The following is a 13,642-nucleotide window of genomic DNA, read 5'->3' as shown; positions in this document are numbered from 1 at the left end:
GCAATCATCTCATTCAAATGCCTCTACAAAATCCGTTGTCTAAATTGATAGAAAGCACCGAGTAGTTTACATTGGTATCAGAGCTTAGGCAGTGGTCCTGTACTCTGTGCTTTCTCTTGTTGAGTCTCTCCTTCATTGAGTCATCTTGTCATCATGGCAGCCAATGGACATGACTCTCCTCCTAACCTGCATGAGTTGAGTGCTCTCTTGGCAAACATTGCTCAACAGGTTCAAGTGCTCGAAAGCAGCCAAGCAGAAACTCATGACATAGGGCCCCAATCCCAAGGAAGAGGCCGTGCGGACAACACCAACTCCAACAAGGAGGAAAGATCATCCTCTTCTTTCCCTCCTCGAGGTAGACGACGTCATCGGAGTCCATCTCCTTCGAGACGTCCACGGAGACGAAGGTATGCAAAGCATAAGGTACCTCTTGGAGATAAGCTCTTCAAGTTTACCAAGTACAAGGGAGAGGACAAGCCCGAGGTCTTGCTGGCCTGGATCCGAGACCTCGAGTATTTCTTTGAGGGGGACGAGTACGAAGACAAGGCGAAGATCCGGTTTGCCGTCCTGCACATGCAAGACCGTGCTTCACTCTGGTGGGCAGCTATGGTCAACACTGGACAGCAAGCCCACACCTGGAAGCGCTTCAAGAAGAACTTGATGAGGCACTTCCTGCCTAAGGAGTTTAAGAGAGATACAATGGTGCAGTGGGACATCCTCCGCCAACGCCAAGAAGAGAAAGTCAGTGAGTATGTTGATCGTTTTTGGGATACTTTGTTAAAAGTTCAAGCATTCAGTAGAAAGGATAAAAAAGAGCAGCAAAGGAAGTTCTTTGCTGGCCTACGGTAGGTCGTTCAGCATGGGTGGACAGAGCTACATTTCAGGAGTGTCCTGCAATCCTGAATGCTTATGAGGAAGCATTTCAGTTGAGGACAACTGAATGAAAGACAGAGGGAATGTCATCCTGCTTCAACATGTATCCACTTGCTTGGTACTATTTCTTTTTGTTTTTCAATAGTATGCTTATTAAGAAATGAAATGTTTTCCTACTGTTTAGTTACGGACAATGGGGACTAGGTCTAGCATTTGAGGGTGGACCCCCTTGCTTGGGGTTATGGGCATTAGTGACCCACAAGAGTGATGGCCTCTCTTTGAGAGGAACATCTAGGAACCACACCCCACCTGAGTACCCAAACATGGGACCAATCAAATGCACAGATTGCATACCGACCTAGGAACCATTCAAGAGAATGTTCCCTGAGCTTTGGGTGTGGGCCTGGCAGCATGCCAAGAGTAATAAAGATACAAGATAAGATGACAAACAAATGAGCTCACTATGGCTCAATTATGACCTTAGAGTACGTCAATAGATAGTCTAAGCTGTTAGGAACCCGTGGGTGCGATCAGAATTAAATTCTGACAACTTTGAAATTTTAGGGTTTTTGGGAGTGACGTGGCAGACTGCCACATGGAATCTGAGCTGGCAGGTCAGTCCACCTGTCCCACACATGTGGCAACATGCATGGCAAGTGGCAGGGCATGCAGGCCAAGTGTTTGGCCCCAAATCTGGTAGATTTGGGGCAGGTTGTGGGCTGTCCTCTTTGGGACTGCAGCCCACCAAAAATCTGGGACAAGTGTCCACCTTCCACTCTAGGCCTTGGGGGGGGGCTGAGCCTATAAAAGAAGGCCTCTCCCCTTCATTCCTCACATGAAAATTTCGTCACTTTTCTTCTCCCTCCTTTTGGATGATGCAGCAGAACCTCTCCAGCTCCTTGGGTGCAGCCAGCTTCTCCCCAAGCCATTCTCTCACCTCAGCAGCACTTTCTCTCTCTACAACAGCACATTCTCTCTCTACAGTTCCAGCCCCTCCTCTCCAGAAATCTGCCCCCTCTCAGCTCTTCTGGAACAGCAGCAGCATCCTCTCTCCTTCACCTAGCCTGGAGCAGCCACAGCCCCTTTCTCTCTCCTGCTGCAGTCTTTCTCTCTCTACTGCAGAATTTCTCTCTCTACTGCTCCAGCCCATTTCCCTTGCAGAAATCTGCCTTTCTGTGCATCTCTGGAACAGCAGCAGCTCCTCTCTTACATCTCCTCCCTTGGGATCAGCATTGGCACTCTCTCTCTACAGCTATCACTCCATAAAAGCTTTCTCTCTCTAGCCTACAAGCTGTTTTTCTAAGCTGTTCTCATTCCAGCCCCATTTCCACACTCTCCTCACCCAAGGTAGCTTCAGAGGCATCAAGGACTTCATCTACAAAAGGGTCAAGTCACGAAGGGAGCCTGTATTGTCAAGTTTATCTCATTTACAGCACTATTTCATGTTGTTTCTACTATCTTTCTAGAAACTAGTGCTTGTCTCTAATGTTGGATGTAAGTGGTGATTGTTGCAGGCTTCTTCCTTGTGGATTGGGCAAGCCAAGAGCTGAAACCTGAGCTTGGAGTCCTCCTTTTTGTTGTCTACCTTGTACATATGCTCTTGAGCCTTGTATCTAGGTCCTAGGTTTTCACTGAGTTCATCAGTTTGGAAGGTGCATTGCACCTTGGTCTTGTATCTCCATTTTCAAGAATAAAGTGAGCCTGGATAAGGGGGGGGGGCCGTCTTGGCCCCTCAATCATATTGCATTTTCCAATGATGTCACTTTGTGTTTAAGCTGTATAAGTCTTAATTCCAGCTTAATTGCAAACTCTTAAGTTCAAGTATATGTGTTTGGCAACTCGCAATCATCTCATTCAAGTGCCTCTGCAAAATCCGTTGTCTGAATTGATAGAAAGCACCGAGTAGTTTACACCTTTTGGGATTAGATGTATGAGACCCTCTCTGTAAGTGAGTCAGGTATCTCACCAGAGTCCCAAACACCCTGCAGGGCTGAGGTGATGTGATCCCCAATCATATCCCCAAAGGTCAGGAAAAAAGAGGGTGTGTCTGAACCTGGGCACTTCGCCTTATGGAGGGTAAGAAGAGCAGACTTGAACTCTACGTTGGTGAAAGGTGCATCAAGAGAGACTCTCATACCTAGTTTCACCCACATAGGAAAACACACGGCCATATGACCTGTCCGGCATTATCTGTGGCCTCGCTACCAGGATCTGTTGCTGAGAGAAGGGAAGCATAAAAATCTATAACTATGCGCATGACGGCATCTAGATCTGACTACAAAACTCCGTCTGAGTCAATAAGCCGAGAAACACTCTTTCTACTATGCTTGGGCCCATGAGTAGAGAAGAAATGCTTATCAACTCTACCTCCCATCTGGATCCAAAAGGACTCTCGTGTATGAAAGGCATACTCTGCTCTCTAATCCAATAAAAATCTACTCTACCTCCCATCTGGATCCAAAAGGACTCTCGTGTATGAAAGGCATACTATGCTCTTTGATCCAATAAAAATCTACTAATGCTTATCGACTCTACCTCCCATCTGGATCCAGAAGGACTCTCGTGTATGAAAGGCATACTCTGCTCTCTGATCCAATAAAAATCTACTGATAAGCCCTTACTGCAACAAGGCGCTTCTAAATCCAAGCATCATGAGGCCTCTTCTACTCTTCACTCTGCAAGGCTACTAACTGCTGGCGAACGCCAATCTCTCGTCTAAGAATCTCACGGCTCTTGGTACCAACGACCAGATGGTTAAAGTCACTAATATCGAAGAGGGCTGCTGCCATACTGCATAAAGGACATCGGGAATCCTAATACTGGCAGAATGTCCTCTCAAGTGCGGCTCGAAAACCATCAACACTACCGGAAAGTGATCCGAAGTGGAAACCCCAAGGGCAATGCATATTGATCCCCTCCTCTATCCAAGGCTCAATCATCAACATTAAACCGATCGATCCATGCATGGATAGGCATCTGCAGCCTCCTGTTTAACCAAGAAAACAAGAGTGACTAAGACTAAGTGTGAAAGGCATCATCAAACCAAACATCTCTGCCACTGAAACTAAAAGGAAGGCATCCCAAGCTGCCCTCACTAAAGAGTAGATGCCGCTCTCTCTGCCCCCTTTTTTATCTGAGGGTAACTCCATCATGTTGAAGTCACCCAATGACCCAAGAATCTGCTGAGGGGGCCTAGGAGAGCAACTCCTTCCAAAACACGACACGATCCCCTCTATTATTAGGGGCGTAGAGATTGAGAAATCCAACCTTACGTCCCCCAATCAAAAGAAGAATTCATTGAGCTCTAGAGGGAAGAATAACTAAATGTCAAACCACCAAGGGAAAAAAAGAATCCGAAGTTGAAATGCAGGTACCTCCCCTAGTGCCCAAAGCAAGTGACTAAAATGTGTGGCCCGAAAGTAATTTACTTGACTTTACGCAATCTCTAGCATCCAATATGTGCTCCTGAATGAATAAGAAGACATCAATGAAGCCAACAGTAACACCTGGATAAAGTTGATTCCGGATCAACTATCTGTGGCGACGATAAGGGACGACCTATATGTACCAACTAGCAATCCTCATCAACAGAAGGATGTAGCATAGAACACCTTACCCGACCTAGTCGGCGAAAACAAACCCCTCAATGGGGGAAGACCTCCTGCTCAACAAGCGAGGGAGGGAGGCCTCTTCTTCTTTTTAGGGCATTCCCTGGTGAAATGCCCAACAGTCCTGCAGATCCTACACTAGTCCTGTCTGCCCGCAATCTCCACTCTCTGTCAAAAGAAAGAACCATCCGAATACTGAAGCATGATATGATCATCTGATAAATTAGGGTCCAATGTAAGGACCGTAACCCTAGGAACCTCGTCAAACATGATCGCCACTACAGCTATCAAGGGCAAACCAGGGAGAGAGGGGATCTCAGTGACATTACCAAAGCACTCCCCAATCACCGAGAGTAAGCAATGGTAAACCTAGGGGAGACCGAAAAATCGGGCGAAAAACGAAAACCCTTGCTTGGCCTCCTCCACAAGGTCAAAGCCCAACATGAAAGAAATCTTTGTGTCCGAAGTGCAAGAACCCGGTTTTGAGCGAAGGGCTTGCAGCCTCCGGTGAATCAAAAACAACCTAGAAGAAAACTCGCCCTAATAAGCGAATATCTTTGAGTCCAGGGGTGAGGTCTGGCGATAGCGCCACGAGCATCCAATCTCTGGCTTGTGATCTGGAAGGGTGAGACCCATAGATGCATGCGATCAAAGTGGTATAGCTTTCAAGCTCTACATCCTTCAAGTTACTGCGACTCGTCTTCTAAAAATGTAACTATTTCGTGGCCGGTGGGAGCGGAGTAGGATAGTCTGAGTGGAAATCCATCGCCACTCAAGGTGAGAAGGCCAATTCGAGTACAAATAAGCCATGTCTAACCCAAAAGTGCTGCGGAACGAAGAAACCAAGCGGAGAGGGGTAAGTTGAAGAGAAGGGAGGAAAGGTAGAGCGAAGGGAGAGGCAAGGAGGAGGGAGGGCCTGAGGGAGAGAGAGGGGGAGGGGCTAAGAGAGAGAGGGAGAGGGGCGGAAGAAGGGGCTGAGAGAGGGAGAGTGGGAGGGGCTGTGAGAGAGGGAGGGGGAGGGGCTGAGAGAGAGGGAGGGAGAGGGGAGAAACAAGGGGGAGGGGTCATAGGATGGAGTGGGGAAGAGGGCGGGGGCGGGGTGCAAGAGGCGGGGCGGAGAAGGGACCGAGGTAGAGGAGGGTAGGGAGCGAGGAGAGGCGACGGGGAGGGGGAGGAGTGAGGAGGCAGGGGAGGGGTGAGGGAGCGGAGGAAGGGGGAGGTGGGCTAAGGGGACAGAGGAGGAGAGGAGGGGCGGGCTGAGGGGTGCAAGTGGCGGGGCGGAGAAGGGGCCGGGGTAGAGGAGGGCAGGGAGTGGGGAGAGGCGGCGGGGAGGGGGAGGAGGCGGGGGAAGGGGAGGGGTGAGGGAGCGGAGGAAGGGGGAGGTGGGCTGAGGGGGTAGAGGAGGAGGGGCGGGCTGAGAGGATGGGACGGGCTATGAGGGGAGGGGGAGAGGGGGCAGGCTGAGAGGGAGACGGGGAGAGGGTAGGAAAGGAGGAGGGAGGGAGGGGCTGAGGGAGAGGGAGGGGGAGGGGCTGACAGAGAGGGATTTCATCGGCTAGGGATGTGAATTCGTCATGATTGGAGAGAGAGGACTTGACGGTAGTGCAAGAACACGTTATGGTGAGGAAGATTGAACCAGAGAGAGGAATTCGCCAAGAATCTGGGGAAAGAAGAGCAGTAGCTTGCAGCCGTTGAGAAATCTAGCAAGAAAGAAGGTGAGTTTGTCCTGGAAAGATGAATCCTAGGTGTGAAATTTTTCCTGGAAAGGAGTGATGGAAGCTGAGTTCTGGAGAGTAGGGTGCTGCGAACTGATTGGCAAGGACCTGGTCAGGCTAGGAGACTTGCGTGGGATCTACTCCATCGCAGCACCACTCCACCTCTTTCTCACTTCTTGTGCCGGGCATCCTTCTCTTTGATTTCGCCATCATGCTAGCTCCTCTGGCTGAGATTCTCTTGCGATTTGCCATTTCTACCACTCTCTCCTCAGTGCAAGCTTTGTAGCTCTTTCTTCTTCTCTGCTGAATTCTTCGTCCCCTATGCTATCCTCCTCCTCTTCTACCATTCCTTGCAGCCATCACCTTCTAGTCGACGATCTCCCTTCCCTGCATACTGTCCTTCAAGAGATGGAATATTTGGCATTTGCAAGAAGAGCTTTGGGAATCTCTTAGATATTATCAGACTCCACAGAATCAGAAGTATGTGACTGCAGGCTCACACTGTAATAAGTGTCGAGAATGTATCTTAGAAGCATTGCATCAACACCATGTTCTTTATAAGCATAAGAGATCTCGCACTTGATCTCTAGGCACCTCGGCCTTTCTTTGTACTCACCAAATTTTGGGCTGAAATCTTTTCTTATGCTTGCCATAAGGTTAACTCTTAATCTTTTGATCCACTTACTTGTGGATGTAATTCTAAGTTTTGGGAAACAAGCTTCGTTTCCAGGTTTTGATGGGTATAGATAGATGCTTCGGCTAGGATGCTAGTCAAGGAAGTTTCTAAGTGCACAGATGGTATCTGTTCCATGGACCAAGAGTTGGTCCCTAGTCTCAAATTGCATTAATACTTTTTCAGAAATTTTTTCAGTTTGTGGTTTATGGTTGGCCATTTGTATTTTACTACTTATAATAGTTCTCGACAGATCCAAAAAATGGTGTTGTAGCAATCATAGCACGTGGGTGTGGTGTGTCTTATGGTGGTATGGGATGCCATGATCCATCACATGCAGCGGGGTTATGCCAGAGTATCCAAATTTATTTAGGACTCTGCGCCTACAAACACACGACTATCTTTTCCTTTTTTGGAAGATAGGTTACTTATACAGACAATTATGAGATGTTAGCTTAAATCATAATAATGACTGTTGAAATATTGGTTCTTGATACTCAAAGCTTCTTCGAGATTGACCGGTCAGATTTGCTTTGAGTTAGGACCCAAAACTACGCTTTTTGAGCTTGAAAAGCAAATATTTTGACTTTCTGAATCTGGGAAGTCAGATTTGATTTCACTTGTAGTTTAAGAAGTGTAGATTTGATTTCACTTCCGAGTCTGAGATTTGATTTCACTTCCCTAGTTTGAAAATAAGATTTGCTATTTTTCCATTTGCGAAGAGACTACTGTTGTGCTTATACTTCAGTAGAAGATTCTGGGTTTTTCCAAGTATTTGGTTTCCCAGTGTAAAGGACGTCAAGATTAGAGCAAGCAAGTCAAATGACAAACCTTCGGTATTGGTAGCATTGTCAAAGCAAAGTTGCCAGTTGGTTCATTTGACAGAGATGTTGCTTTTTTACCAGGACTTCATGCTCCTCTGATGCTTTTGAGCAGGTGGATCTCTTGGAGGATTGTCCTTGAGTCTATTGGTTTTGACCAATAGTGAGTCGTTTCTAGCGAGTTGCTCAAGAGTGAGCTCTTTGAGGAAGGAGAGTATGTCATGTGCACACTAGCGACAGGCAGGCAGATGACAAGCTAGAGTGCTATCCATGGGAAGATGGGTCAGCAAGATTGCTTTTTCGCTTTTCTTGGCGCTTGTGTGCTTTTCTTGGCTTTTCTTCGCAAGCACCCCTCCCCTAAGGCTATAAAGGGAGGCCAGGGCCATAGTTACACACACCAGCCAGTGAGGGAGAAGAACTAGGAGCTACAAACGCAGCTGTTCGAACACCAGGCAGTATGGGACGCCAAGGGTGAGGTTTGCCTTGCAGGGCTCACAGTTTCCACGAGGCTCTCTAGCCTGGGCTCAGTCGGGCTGATCGAGTTTGGATCAGCATGGTTGGGTGGCGAGTTTTCCTGCATACAATTCTGATATTGTAGACCATGGTTCTGATAGGGTTAGATCCTGTGAGGACGTGACACTCACTAAAGCCCAAAACCAACCCTGGATGTGGTCAAGCTTTTTCAAAAGCTCCCTAGCTTTCTTTGCTCTTGCTTTTCAGCCTACAGCCCAGACCAGCCTGCTGCGAAACACCATAGGTATCTCAAGGAGCTTCAATTGACTTCCCCTACTGTTTCACCCATGTTCCAGCCTCCCAATCAACGAACTATTGGTGCACCTTGTGGAATCAATGGAACGCAACAAAAATCCACCCCTACCTTCAACGAACACCTAGTAAGTCTACCACCTGCTGTCCTAATGACCTCGCATGGAGTTCTAGCAGTGAATCCTGCACAATTACAGCCCTTTCCTTGCACCTTCGCCTGGAAAAGACCTTGGTGAAGCCTACAGCAGTTCACACAGTTTATGGTTGGTCTACTCCCCCATCTTGAGCACAATTAATCTAGGGGCTTCTAACTGCAAAAGCCAATCGACTTTTACAGCAAGACACCACCCTAGAACTACGAATTGTTCGTTGAGGGGCTGCGAACTGACTTCTATCAGTTGGTTTCCTTCCTAAGTCCAGCAGAACAACTACGGCAATACACCCTCAATTCTCAAGCAGCACACGTCACAACCCTGCTCTATTCATTTGCAATCAATTGTACAGCCCCCCCCCTCCTTGCAGGTTCAACACCTTCTTGCAGAGAAACCTACTGCAAACAGTTCCCAATATCACATTCGAGCATTTCGCACTGTTTCCAACCTCAAAACACTTCAGCAACTTGCAGAAACTCAGCAACTACCAGCATACATACCTGGCACCATTCGAACTGCATCCCTCGCATCACTTCACTATATTAAGGGTTGCTCTGATACCAACTGATGCATTCCCACTAGGATCTAACCCCCAAATAGAAAAACCAAATAAAGATCAGCAGGTGACTCACCTCCCAGCCACCCCGGAGCACGTGGGCTAGAGATCAGACTCCCACAAGTCTGCGCCAATAGCTCCAGTGTCCAATTCCACTGGAACCATCCACAGGGAACCTTTCAAATAGTATTTCTCATGATCCACCATGTAGAAGGCAGGAGTCTAAACTCATGATCCACACCAGACCTTCCAATTGTGTCAACACACGGAATGCCAACCCAATAGCCTTGGCCACTCTTATATGGAAGAGCATTCCAGAAAGCAGGATGACTAAATATAGCCAGCTGGCCCTTTGCTATTGTTCTAAGTCCTCTAACCCAACGTTAGCCTACTTCCCTCAATCCCAGGACCCCCTAACCCTCCTGGAGTAAGTCCACTAATCCAAGGATGAGCACCAAAGTACATAACAGAGAGAGAGCTAGAGAGCTTCCCGTCGGCAGCAACAACAGGTACAGGTACAACAGCCAGGTACAGGTCTCTAGCAATACACCCGCCTATACAGCAGCAAGGAATGGTGTAAGGGCTGCCAGAGGTAGGCAGTAGGGACAGAACCAAAAGCAGCCAAACATTGGTGCAAGCGCTGCCAGAGGTGGGCACCAGGGGCAGCACCAGCTGGTTTCATAAGCCCCCACAAGCAGTTGGCAGACTGCTGACAGACCCAGTTGGCTCAGATCTAGTCAGCAGACTGCCTAACGGCGTTTCTGGTCTATAGGGCCAGTTGGCCGGTTTGGTAGGCTGGTCCATCCATCCTAAAGTGGTGCAGGAAAGGGAGCTTTTTGTGCAGTACACATCAGAGCATACTTTTGCAAGAGTGCTCAGCCTTGACCAGCTAGACACCTTCAGAGGGTGCAGAGCCTGGATGTTTCTTGGTACATGTGTTGGCAAGTTTGTACATGATTTTTACCTATATATCTATTATGTCTTGGCTGTACATCTGAGTTCCCTTTCAGATCTGAGTTGCCCTCTTTACATTTAAGTAAGCACATGTATAAGAGTTGTGTTCCTTTAAGTATCTTGCTACCTCAGGTTGGATATGCCGCTGCAAAGGAGAGTTGGCCTTTATCAAGCAGCTTCCCTATTTCTCTATACAAACTAGGCCACATAATACATATGCATTGCTCTACACTACTCTATTGATTATAGTGAAGTAATAAAGTACAAATAAAGAACATGATACATGTGACATTGAAGGCTGGCATGAATTCTTTGCTCACTTGGTAGTTAGTTAACAACCACAAAGATTTAGCAAGAAGCAGCAGTAAGGCTCATACAGTAAATAACAAGTGACTGTCTTTTATCTTTTCCATCATTAAAAAACAAGAAACAGTAAACCACTGCACATGCAAGAAGTTGCTCAAGGACTAGCAAACGAAAAACCCTTATCTTTCATAGGCAAAGCTTCAACCAATCCGTACATACCAAACAGGGCAAGACCAATCCAACCAGCCTGGCATTACCTTCCTTTTTTTTTGTTGAGTTGAAGTGGCGCATGAGGACTATAAGTACTTATACTCAAGACAGGCAAGACTTGCCCAACCTTATAGGAAATTTCCTTCCACTTCCATCCAATGTTCACCACTACCTCCTACTTCGCATGAAGTTGCAGGGTAGACACCTTTACAAATCCAAGTAGTGAGGGATGTCTGTCAATGAAGGCTGCCCTGCCCCATTCGGGTATTCCCTTCTCTTCACTTGCATATCCCTTGTTACCAGGGAAAAGTTCTAAAGTTCATCACCTAAGAAGGTATGACGGTAGTGTGTTGTCCAAAACAAATTTGAAGATTGTCCATCTTGTATACGTGTAAAGATTGTCCATCTTGTGCCTGTAAAAATAAAGCAAAACAAAAAAACCCCAAAAAAAATATTTATTGTGGCTTTCCACCTTGATCCCAACTTTGCTCTAGCCTATTGACAAGATTCATCTCCTCTAGCTTGAACTTGAAGAGATTCTCAAAGTGAGTAACATGGGCAACCTTTTGCTTTGCAAGCTCGTCAACCACCTCAGCTGAAGCTTGAGGTACACTGTTGGCTGCTAAATTCTTCTTGTTGTGTAAAGCTCTAAGCCTAAGTTGCAATTCAAAACTGCAGTTTGTAATTCTTTCATTTGCGCCACTGCAGCATGCATGTATGCTGAAGGATCCACACATGATCAATTGCTAACGCAGAAGCATGACTAACATGAAAGCAAGAACATCGATTATACAGCCATGACACATGACCTCCCAAGACTTGCTTTGCACTCGCAACGGTGAGCTACTCTCCTACACCTTGTAGCTCCCTCAAAAGGATGCCTGCAAGAGTGTAGCTAACTTTGAGCACCACTTGCTGACGAGGATGGAGATCTGCCAAAATACAGTGCCCATCAGGGAGGCCAGACCACTTCGCAGCCCACCCAACTGCTGCTGACATGGAAGACTGCCATGTGATGCCTCTGCCCTTGCTGGCTCCACCCTGGTGCCTTCTGTGTTGTCCAAGCTTGTCCATTTGCCCGTATAGCAGCTTAAGGCTGCATAAACTGCTACCTGTACAGCCCATTGGGTGTCCCTGAGTACGTGGCTTCTAGTTGCCTGCCTGACACCTCCTTGGCTCCTTTGCTGACCCCGTGCATGCCTAACAAAAAAAATGTCTAACCTCAGACTCCCTCCTATGTACTCACAAATAGAGGCTCACAATGGAGGTTGAACCTATGCTACAAGATGGTGGTCTAGTTATGCCACTGCATCCAAATGGTTTAGAATGAATGTGACAGCCACAGCACCAACGGGTCTTTTCCTTTATTTTTCAAACAAGAGATTTCCACATAAAGACAGCTCATCTTGTGAAAAGGATCCATGGGTGCTACTATTAGACGTGGACTGTAGGCTTCCCCCTCTGACCCCTCCCCAGTTTGTTGCCCACTCTGAATGGCTTTCTGGTTACCTCATATTTTTGCTTCCTTTCTCTTAATCCTCTAGCCACGATCTTTTAGTAGAGGACCCTTCCTATTTTGTCAGGTGGAGCATTGGCCTTTGCTGTACTTCAAGATAGAGTTGAAGCTATCGTTTTGGCCCCCACTTCTTTTTTGCCATTTGGTCAATGTTCTTGCTTAGTCATAATAATGCTTCATTGTCACTATAATGAGGGATACTATGATTTAAGGATTTCTTTAACTCTGCTGCCTGCATGATTTTGGTGGTGGTGGGGATGCATGAATTCAGCCAAAAACAAGGCCATAAATGACAAATCAAGCTCTGAGGCCGATCCCCTCTAAATCGATTATGAGCTGGCGGTTTAGAAAGACAAAAGTAAGAACCTAAAATAAGCATCCAATAATGGCAAATTTGTATTTTTGCAGATGAGTCATCTTACAAAAGCAGACGACCAAAAAAAATTGTCCGATAATCACCTACTTTTGTTTGCTGAATTTATTTGGCAGTTTGCTGAATTTAATGGTGTTATTTGGCAGGCCAAGCAGAATGGCCACATGTATGTAGAAAGGATACCTTGTGGAATTTGATCGTCTCATAGTCCACATTCAGTGAAAAGCATAATAACACCACATAGTCTATGCACATGAGTGTTTCAAAGAAACTTTGCTGAATTTGATTGTGCAATTATGTATAAATGGACAAAGCTAGTCATTAACTTCAGCCCCCATAGTATTAATATCCTATAACATTCAGTGAAAAGCATAATAACCCCAAAAGATCTAAATCCAAACCAAAGTTAACCTCTACAAGAGAACTGAAAGCGTACCTTTGCAAGTGTATTTGCAGAGAGAGGCGCAATCACCATGGCATCGGCCCACTTTCGAAGTTCTATGTGAAGTACGTCATCTCCTATCTTGCTCCAACTGGACCATTCATCCTCATCCGTGTACAACCTTACACTTGTAGGCAAAGAAACCTTATCGATAAAGTGAAAAGCAGATTTAGTAGCCACTGCCCTCACCTCTGCCCAATCAGAAAAACTATCAGCAAGGATTCCAAATTTTATCGCAGCTACACTACCGCTGGCAGCCAGAATAATTCGAGGCTTTTGGCCGGTCTGGCTTCCCGAAGACTCTGAACTTGCACCCAAGGATAGTTTTGTGTCCATTACCACGTTGTGAAACTGTAACGTATATCACTCAAATCCAGTGATGCAAGCGGGAAAGCATGCTCAGGAAGGGACCTTGATGTACTGAACTACAAGGCGGGGGAACACTTTTGAAAGCGAAAAGCGATGAAACTCGGATTCCAACTGAAGAATTCTTCCCCGTGCGTTGAGGTTGTAATAGCCGAGAATATTAGCGCCGAGATTGAGTATCGTGAATATGTAAGAGAATGATATATTACGTAAGTCTCAATGAGTGTATCTGTATTCCAACTCGAGCATCGACCAAATTCTTGTCATGATTTCTTGCGTCATTTGCCATCAAGATCCTGTCTCTACCTCCGA

The 13,642-nt window shown here is 46.6% G+C and overlaps 1 protein-coding gene across 1 annotated transcript in view; it reads right to left on the bottom strand.

Moving 5' to 3' along the window:
* The window catches only part of LOC147896521 (phosphopantothenoylcysteine decarboxylase-like), a 28,400-nt gene extending 14,962 nt beyond the window's left edge, over window positions 1-13,438 (bottom strand). Inside the window, exon 1 of the mRNA XM_087382034.1 lies at window positions 12,959-13,438. Within this exon, the coding sequence (XP_087238160.1) occupies window positions 12,959-13,300 (342 nt within the window). The 5' untranslated portion in view covers window positions 13,301-13,438. The remainder of the gene's footprint in view (window positions 1-12,958) is intronic.
* Between the last annotated feature and the right edge of the window lie 204 nt (window positions 13,439-13,642).

This window comes from Dipteris shenzhenensis, chromosome 11 (genome assembly GCF_047967505.1).
Source record: "Dipteris shenzhenensis isolate YYH24624 ecotype China chromosome 11, Dip_SZ_1.0, whole genome shotgun sequence".
Classification (NCBI taxonomy): domain Eukaryota; kingdom Viridiplantae; phylum Streptophyta; class Polypodiopsida; order Gleicheniales; family Dipteridaceae; genus Dipteris; species Dipteris shenzhenensis.
This window is presented reverse-complemented; position numbering and strand designations above follow the sequence as displayed.